Source organism: Portunus trituberculatus, chromosome 43 (assembly GCF_017591435.1).
Source record: "Portunus trituberculatus isolate SZX2019 chromosome 43, ASM1759143v1, whole genome shotgun sequence".
Classification (NCBI taxonomy): Eukaryota; Metazoa; Arthropoda; class Malacostraca; order Decapoda; family Portunidae; genus Portunus; species Portunus trituberculatus.
Genome location: NC_059297.1, coordinates 3,376,671 through 3,386,670, shown reverse-complemented (window position 1 = coordinate 3,386,670; position 10,000 = coordinate 3,376,671). Strand labels below are relative to the sequence as shown.

Here is a 10,000-nt window from a genome sequence, read left to right as displayed (position 1 = left end):
GAGAGAGAGAGAGAGAGAGAGAGAGAGAGAGAGAGAGAGAGAGAGAGAGAGAGAGAGAGAGAGAGAGAGAGAGAGAGAGAGAGAGAGAGAGAGAGAGAGAGAGAGAGAGAGAGAGAGAGAGAGAGAGAGAGAGAGAGAGAGAGAGAGAGAGAGAGAGAGAGAGAGAGAGAGTTCATGTAACAGACGGATGGACCAGCCAGCGAGCGGATAATGTCATCAGCAATATCCTCTCATTCACTGACTCATGCTCTTGTCCCTTCATCATTTATCACATTATCTTTATACATTTTACTCCTTTGTTATTTCATCTCTCACTCTTCCCTATTGTCACACATCGGGGTAGGAGGACGGATGAATTCAGAGTGAGAGTGTGAAGCTGTGGGGCAGTTGACATCATGATACTACCCCCAATGACTTCACGAGCTCACTGCACCACCCGTCTGTCATATGGGGAGAAAAGAAAGAGACTCACACTCCTCCGGGCTGGTGTCGTCGCCCAGTTTGGGTTTGCCGTGCATGCTGACAACCATAGTGGCTTGGCTGTCCGTCTGCGTGATGTGGATACCCTTGGTGTTGGTGAAGTCGATTACTGGCACCCACACCTTACGCATGGTCTCGTACGGCACTCTGTCAGGGGGAGGAGAGAGGGAGAGGAAGTGAAGGAATATGCTGAATGGGGAAGGAGAAGTGGGGGTGGAAGGATATGTTTACTGTGGAAGGGGAGGAAGGGGAGGTGAATTAGGATGAAGGATTAAACTCACCAGGGAAGGAAAGGGGAAAGGTTGTGAAGTGTTATACTCACTAGATAAGGAGGAAGGGGTATTGGGGGTGAAGAGATATGCATATATACTTGACTGCATGACTAACTGATTTGCTGACTTGATTGCGTGCGTGACTTAATAAACAGAAGCCGTTAGAAAGACAATGATAGACTGACTGACTGACTGACAGACTGACTGGATGACGTGTGGAATGAGGGAGCGTTTGCCAGTTAGATTAATTGACTGGTTAAGTTTGTGAACAAGGAATGTAAGATTATAATAACAAATGGAAAGGTACAAGAAATCATGAGACCTACACGTGAAAGTCTCTATATGAAAGAAACGTGTCTATACATATCTAATATTCGTATCCATGAATTTATCCAATTTTCATTTTAAAAGCTTCCGTTTTTATTCGAAATGGATGATTAATTGACTGAATGATGGATGAACTGCTTGCATAACCGATGATTAAAGAAATGATTAATTGTTTGTCTGGTTGACTGAGTGAATAAGTGACTGACTGATTGACACAGTAGCTGTCTGCTGAACTGACTGAATAGGCGACTGTCTTCTAGATTGATGATGACCTTCACGTTGCTAAATTTGCGGAAAAATACAATTACATGAGATAATGAAACAGTGAGGATCATTTTACCAGTACCCGAGAAGAACTAAGCGAAAAAACAAAGCTGATAGTTAAAACACCACACGATCTTTGTTTCCTTGTGAGGCGTGGTGCGTGAGGAACCAACGAGTCCTCCTCACACCCTCACACATTCTTCTCCGGCGATGCCCTTTTTAGAAAGATTTTTTTTTTTTCTGGCTCCGCAGTCACGTGAACCTGCTATGTGGCGGCGAGCAGGCGGGCAACGAGTGACCACAAAGACTGCCCGATTGGTGCACGACACGGCAGCACGTCGCCCAACTCTCATAACCCCCGTCCTTCCTCCCAGGCTCCGAGTCCACCACTGTTGCTGGCTTCAATAGTGGTTCATTAAAGAGCAACAAGTAAGAGTTAAAGTTTGTTGTGAACGTGAAGGTAAACAGAGGTAATCACCGCTTCCGGTACGCACTACCTTGTCTCTCTGTTAAATTTAGGTACAGCTTACGTCATGACCGACAGACACACTGTACAGTGTGAATTCCCTGCCTGGCGGGATCGCAATCCCTCGTGCCACAGCCAATCATGCCGTCTGGGCTGGGCGTTGCCTCGCTCCTCTGGCGACTTAGCGGGCAGTTTGGACCAGTCGGGTCTGTGGGGGCCGTCACCAGCACGTACGACTTATTGATCAGCCATGGACTGGGGGCGCCGACCCGCATTACGACAAACACTAACGACCCGCCTTTGCTGAGCTCGGCGGAAACGTACCTAGGCGTCGCGTTGCCCAGGTCACGAGGCGTCAAGGCCGGCCAGGTTGATTGGGGTTTGTCTGCAGGCTGCGGGACTCCCGCCAGACTGCGAAAGTTTTGCTTACCTGTTGAGCGTGTAGTCTTCATTGAGGTTGAGAAAGTCGAGTCTCGCTTCTTGCCACGTCATGCTCACGTTGAGGTTGACGTGCATGTGCATAGAAGGCGTGTCCACGTCGGCACTCTCGATGATGACATGCACCGTGACGGGCAACGGCGACGACTCGTTGTTCCGGTTGTTGACCACCGGGGGCAGGTCAAGCCGGTAGATGGGAGGAAACCGCACCAGCTGACAGCCACTCTCGTCACTCTTGTCACGGCAGTCGAACTTGAGGTCGCACCGCTGGTACAGGCGTATGCAGGACGCGTCGTCACAGGAGAAGAAATCTGCCGGGCAGGGCGTCAGCAGGAGGCGGCGCGTCTCCCCTTCCGACTGGCCACACATGGGTCTTGTGAGCCTCCAGTCCTGGCGTCCGATGGGCACACCGTTGACGCCGCTGGACAGCGTGGCCACCGTCTGCTTGTTGCGCCAGTCCCACCACAGCCAATCACTTCCCTCTCGCACAATGCGGTAGTCAGAGTAGCCGCGGAACAGGAAGCCTTCGTTGGGATCCTGAAGCGCCACGAAATGAGTGTTGCGGTGGTACCTTTCACACGCACCTAGCAACTTCCACACAGGGCGGCGAGGCACGGCGCACACTACGCACTGCTGCTCGTCGCAGCGGGCGTCCGCCATCTTGAGGGGACCCTCCACCACAGCACAGTTCTCTAAGTTGCTGCCGTCCGGCTCGTCCACGGCCCAAGGCGGCTCTAGCTTGGACATATGCTTCACTAGGGTCCACACTCCCTCCTCCTGATTGTCAGTGATGCCAGCCCAGAAAGGTTTGCACTGTCTTCCATTGTTCTTGAGGTACTTGTCTACCGCCTGCACGATAGTCTCGTATTCCCCGCGAGACTCCGGCGTGGGCACGTAGCCGCCCAGTCCCTCGCACACCTGAAAGGCGGCGGGAGCCGTGAAATCTGTAAAAACGAAATAGTCTGTTCCCGAAGCTTCTTGGCACAGCTTGTCAATTGGTTCCTCGGTTAAGGACACGTTCCCTAAAGTCTCCCATGGCCCCTCCCAGGCTATGAGGTTTCCTTGCGAGCTCTGGCGACACTCGGCCAAGGCCGCCACTTCCTGCTTGGTGAGGGCCCGGCTCCACAAGTTTACCTGCAATATTTAGCAAAGTTTAAGGCAAAAGTTTGGAGGACCACCACATGACCTACTCAACGGTAGTCTCACAGTCCCAAAGCCCGTCACCAGTAAAAGACATTTCCATCACGCACCTGGGACAGTTGTCCGCTGTAACTGCTCGCCTTGTCCCAAGCGCCCACCTTGGCGTGGTTGCCGGTGATGTTCTGGTTCAGCTCGTAAGGGTGTCGGTCCTGTTCGGCGCCATCCAGGTAGGACACCGTAACGCCCTCGCCGTAGGTGACGCACAGATGATGCCACGTGAGCGCGCGCAAGCGGTTCTTGAGAAAGTGGTACCGCCTGAAGTTGGCGAGTGTGACGCGGATGTAGTTGAGGTTCACTTCTGCGGGGAGAGGGAGGCGTGGAGGATGCACAGCAGTTACCTTTATTAATACTCCTGGCTGGAGTTACCACCCACCAGTATCTTCATTCAGAAGAGGCAGACATTGGTGGGTTTGCGCAGAAGTTACCCTACAGCACAGCACAGCTCCTCAACCATAAAGTCTACTCATGTCTTACCATAATGTCTATTCATGTCTTACCTGTACAGTAAACTAAGGTAAATTGTTCATTAATAACAGTGATATTTAAGATTGGTACAAGCCTTATTCCCAGCGGGAGTCATGCCTGGCTTACTGAACAAAGTTTCTTAATCTTACTCTAACATTCTGAAGGACTCACACCTTATCCATCCTGCCTGCCAAGCCTCAAGTATGAAGGAAGGCAGCTCCCTCGGATGACCTATTCTGCTCTTTTGTTACCTTTCTCTGTCATGTGTCGGCGCCAGATGCGAATCTTTTCTAGCTGTTCATCTGTTTGTATCTTCAGTTTCTCCACCGCAACTCCATCTCTCCATTTCATTTCTTGTCACCACCTTGGTCTTCTCCTCTTAACAGACGTTTTCCAGGCTATCGAAAGGCTCTATATCTCCTTTTCTTAGTAGACCTGTTCAGCACTATCCCTTAAAGCACCCTATTGACTCAACCCTGACAACCTGATCAATGAGTTTGTTCCAGTCATCTACCACTCCATTTGAGAACCCATTTCCCCGACACTCCGACCCTCCTCTCTTTCTCGATAAACATAAAAAGGCCGAACCCATTACTTTTCCCTCCAATTCTGAGACTTTACCTAAGAGCACCTCACAAAGGTTACGGTGGCGGCAACACTCACCCGCCTGGATGGTGGGCACAAGGTTACCGGAGGAGTCGTCGGACACCTGCAGGAAGCCGGACACCTCCCACAGAAAGTAGAACCTGAGCCTGACGCAGAAGGTGAGGGCATCCAGCGGCGGCAAGGTGAGGTTCTTGGAGTATAGTAAGTAGCTGTCTGACTGCTGCCCCTTCGGTTGAAACTCGTACACGTGCACGGCGCTGCTGGTTCCTGCAACACACATACACACATACACATGTAAATGAAAGTTACCGTCAGTTATTGGTTAGTGTCATGTATTTACTTTTACTGTGTTTTGAGTTTTTTCCTCTCGATTCCCAAGTCCTATAATTTTGTTTTTATTTGTTCGTCATCTAGGTTTCCAAGGAAACTGTCAGGAGGTGAGAGTGAACGTTGAGGAACACATAAACAGTGTGGGTAAGTGAGATAAGGTACTTCACCGATGTACTTACTACCATTAGAGTCATCATAATCACCATCACACACACACACACACACACACACACACACACACACACACACACAGTGATGATCCCACCCCCGCCCGCCGCCCCACTCCCCAGCCAAACACCACCACCACCATCATCACTACCATGGAGCGGCTCGCCGTAAGCCGCGGCGAGTAACATGTGGCTACAAATGACTATGTGTTTTCATTAAGCGGAGGTTTACCTGCATTCTGATAACACTATCGTGTTCATGAGAGTTTTTCCCATATGATGCAATAATATATTTCAGCATTCAATGAACATCCTTTGAAAATAACGAGCAAAACAAAGCAGGATATAAACATCTTTATGAAATCGTCGCATTTCAACTACAATAGAAACAATAACATAAACTACTACTTCTTCGGCTGTTGTTTCGAGTACTACTACCACTACTACTACTACTACTACTACTACTACTACTACTACCACTACAATAACAACAATAACATAAACTACTTCTTCTTCGGCTGTTGTTTCGAGTACTACTACCACTACTACTACTCATACTGCTTTTGCAATAACAACAATAACAACAACAATGACTACAACAACAACAACAACAACAACAACTACTACTACTACTACTATTACTACCACTACAAACATGATATTCTTCCTGACCATTCTTATCCACTCTCTCCTCTTACTTCTTCCTCCTCCTCCTCCTTCTCCCCCCTTCTCCTCCTCTTGGCTCTATCCTATCTTTTTTTTTTCCCACCAGCAGAAGTAGGGCAGACTTTAGATCAGCAGATACCTCAGCCATAAAGCAACAGGTCTCTTGTGATGTTCTTCCTACAAGTATGTATGAGCCTCTCCTCTTTGGTCATCTTCCTCTCTTCATTCTCTTTCGTTACCTTGTTTGTCTCACTGTACCTATCCTCTTTGTTCTGCTTCTTCCTGTTCGTTCTCTGTTTTTCTCTCACCGTATCTTTCGTCTTTGGTTCTCTCTTCCTCTTCGTTTGTTTATGCTATCTTGTTTTTCTCCCCTTATATCTCTCCTTATTGTTCCTCTTCATTCTCTTCTTTCGCTTTTGTTGCTTTTTTTCTTTTATTGTATTCCTCTTCTTCGTTCTTTATGTTTCTCTTACTGTACCTTTCCTATTTGTTCCTCTTCCTCCTCTTCGTTCCTCTATGCTATTTCATTTCTCTCTTCTTTGTATATCTCCTTATTGTTCCTCTTCCTCCTCTTCCTTCGTTCATGTTACTCTGTTTCCCGCACCATATCTCTCTTCTTTGCTTCTCATTCTCTTTCTCCTCTTTCTTCGGACGTCATATTCCATTTCTCCAAGTGTAAATTTGATAGCATAGTCTCCCGGAAAGAAGAAAACTCTCAAAGTTTAAAGCACCATATGACCCCGATACTGTGGCGCTTTAACCCAAATCAATCTAATGACCCCGAACGATATACCAGCAGTGCCTCATAAATCTGTTAGTTAGTCCTTTTTTTCCTTTTGTGTTCCTTTGTGTTTCCCTTTCTTGCTTCTCATCTTTCTGTTCTTCCTCCTCTTTCTTCGTTCATGTTATCCTGTTTTTGTTAGATTTGTCTTGGTTTAACAGGAGTGCTACGGTTTGTTTTTTCCTTTGTGTTTCTGTGTGTCCGTCCCCCCCCCTCTCTCTCTCTCTCTCTCTCCTATCAGAGCTCAATCTGAGTGACGGTTGGCGTGTCTCTTCCTCCTCTCGTAATACCCTAAGCCTTCCAAAGTTCTCCCCAATTGACCGGTTTCATTCCACAGTTATCAGACTTCGGGCTCCCTCTCGCCCACCATTGAAGACTGCAACCTTTGACAGGGAAGGGCGTGTGGTTGCCTTCCTTTTCACACACTGCAGGGGAATGAGAGTGTGGGGAAATATGGAAATGTAGGTTGTCATGTACCCGTCTGAATAGCAGGGCAGTCTTGTATGAGTGAAGCCTCTGGTTAATTCGTGCATCTCCATCACACGCTTCTCCGCCCTGCTTGCTACTTTAGTGGTGACTGAACGCGTGGAACAGGCAGGAGAACACAACGCCGTGCAACAGACACGTGTAGCAAAAGTGTGGGAATGTTCAGCGGGGTCATTAATAATCATGTGTCCTGCCTTTGATGTAACGCGCTAAAACCAACAGCTGGCGAGACGAGAGCGAACCCCGACGCGTGACATTTATGTTCGCTCAGGTGTTGTGGAGGTTCGTTACAACAGCGTTAAGTTCCGAGTCACGTTATTGTAGTGTTCTTCACGAGCCAGTTTGACTTTACACACTACCGCCATGACCCTCTACTTGTATGTACACCTTTATTCTATCTTACATTTCTCCTTCTGATATGAAAATAAATTCATACATAAACACACACACGCACACACACACACACACACACACACACACACACACACACACAGTGGTTAGAGCGCTGGGTTCACAAGCCAGAGGACCGGAGTTCGATTCTCCGGCCGGGTGGAGATATTTGGGTGTGTCTCCTTTCTCGTGTAGCCCCTGTTCACCTAGCAGTGAGTAGGTACGGGATGTAAATCGAGGAGTTGTGACCTTGTTGTCCCGGTGTGTGGTGTGTGCCTGGTCTCAGGCCTATCCGAATATCGAAAATAATGAGCTCTGAGCTCGTTCCGTAGGGTAACGTCTGGCTGTCTCGTCAGAGACTGCAGCAGATCAAACAGTGAAACAGTGAAACAGTGAAACACACACACACACACACACACACACACACACACACACACACACACACACACACATCATTGCATTTCATTTGCTATTGATACATATATTTATCTACGATGAGGCGACCCAGTGAGCAAGCAAGAACCGTACTCTGAAGACCCCTGAGTTATGGTGCTCTGTTCGTGTTGGTAAAGGAGCGAGGTCTGCACACACCAGCCACTCTGTCCCTGGTGGCCACACACGTGAGGCCACCGAGACACTTTTCTGAATTGCGCCCCACGGGAAGCACAACATGGAACTCGTAATTGTCCCCTTTGACTTGATTGTTTTGATCTTGCTAGCAACGCCCCTGCTCTCTCACCGGAAGGCTGGCACGCGCTCTTCTCTCATGTTGCACAGATTCCCGCTGGGAAGAATATTCATCAACAAGTCTATACAAGATGCAATTTCTTCCTCTCTCTCTCTCTCTCTCTCTCTCTCTCTCTCTCTCTCTCTCTCTCTCTCTCTCTCTCTCTCTCTCTCTCTCTCTCTCTCTCTCTCTCTCTCTCTCTCTCTCTCTCTCTCTCTCTCTCTCTCTCTCTCTCTCTCTCTCTCTCTCTCTCCACTTAATACCTCTATCAACAGTCAATCTACCAGCAGTTACCGTCCTCCTGTCCTTCCTTAAGCAAATTGACAATCTTGAGACTTTAGTGACAGATTTGTACTCTTAAACTTCATCTGTCTAATCTCGAGATTTTTCTAACGGGTTTTAGTGGAAGTTACTGTGATTTTCAAGTGTATTCCCATGATTTGACAAGTGTTCTACGTCATCAATGAGAAATTTGACATCACACGAGAACTTCGGTAATTTTTTGTGGGTTTTAGAGAGTGATATCTGTGAGGGGAATTGAAGGCCTAATCCTTTCAGTACCATGAGGCGTTTTGATAGTCATTCTGCTTACATTTTGGTGATTTTATACAGCTTCGGAATCTTATGTGGAGATTAAATTAATGAAGACTAGCCATTAATCTTCTGACCTCCATAGACCCTTTCTAATGTAAATAAAATGATCTAATCACACCCAAAACTCAAGGTAAAAATGTGTTCCAATAATGAAGGGGTTAAGAACACGAGTCATAATCTTACACAATCTCACGTCATTCATAATTCAGATTCATAAATTTTCGCTGGCTTTACTATATTTGACATCCAGTAACGCAGGCGCCGATCAATCATTCTTGGGTACATGACGTTACGCGGATACATTTTACATAGGAAGGCTGACTGTACTGTATATGATGATTTATATAAGGAGTGTCATCTGTTGGTCTTCTGGCTTCCTGCAGCTTCCCTCCCATGTTTCGACGTGTTCTTAAACCCTTCAGCATCATGCCGCGTTTTCATATTCATTCTGCTTACTATTAGGAAATTTTACACAGCTTCAGAAACTCATGTGGGGATTAAAAAAGTGACCTTCATACACCCTTTCTAATGTAAATAAAATTGTCTAATCACACCCAAATTCGTGGTAAAAATGCTTCCCAGTATTGAGGGGGTTAAGCCTTATATTCTCAAGGCCACTAAAATGAATAGTCAGGTTTTCATAAAAATTCCTCTCATTGTTGATACAGCGTTTTCAAGGTAATTAGATAACATTAGAATCACACAGACATCCTTGGAAATTTCCGTAGCTTACATTAGAACCACCTAAAAAAAAGAAGTGGATATCAGACGCCTAGCAGTTTGAGAGTGCTGATTGTTGATTTGTTTTCGCTCTTCTGACTGCTGCTGTCCGACTGCTGGTACTTCGTTTTACATAAGTGATGTCCAGGCAAGAACGTACACACAAAAAAAAAAAAAAAAAAAAAAAAAAAAAGAAAAGCTAGTTACTTTGTCCACTCCCTATCCCTTTAAAAACAGAAGAAGAAGAAGAAGAAGAAGAAGAAGAAGAAGAAGAAGAAGAAGAAGAAGAAGAAGAAGAAGAAGAAGAAGAAGAAGAAGAAGAAGAAGAAGAAGAAGAAGAAGAAGAAGAAGAAGAAGAAGAAGAAGAAGAAGAAGAAGAAGAAGAAGAAGAAGAAGAAGAAGAAGAAGGAAGAAGAAGAAACAACAACAACAACAACAACAACAACAACAACAACAACAACAAGGAGTAGAACAAGAACAAGAAGACGTAAAAGAAGAAAAGAAGAAGACGAAGAATAATAATAATAATAATAATAATAATAATAATAATAATAATAATAATAATAATAAGAAGAAGAAGAAGAAGAAGACGAAGGAGGAGGGGAGGAGGAGGAGGAGGAG

The 10,000-nt window shown here is 46.3% G+C and overlaps 1 protein-coding gene across 1 annotated transcript in view; it reads right to left on the bottom strand.

Annotated features, from left to right (window-relative positions):
* LOC123517933 overlaps window positions 1-10,000 on the bottom strand; it is an 89,278-nt gene that overhangs the window by 21,576 nt on the left and 57,702 nt on the right. The window contains 4 exon segments of the mRNA XM_045278397.1: window positions 473-627; window positions 2,240-3,381; window positions 3,498-3,745; window positions 4,576-4,785. Of these exon segments, the coding sequence (XP_045134332.1) occupies window positions 473-627; window positions 2,240-3,381; window positions 3,498-3,745; window positions 4,576-4,785 (1,755 nt within the window).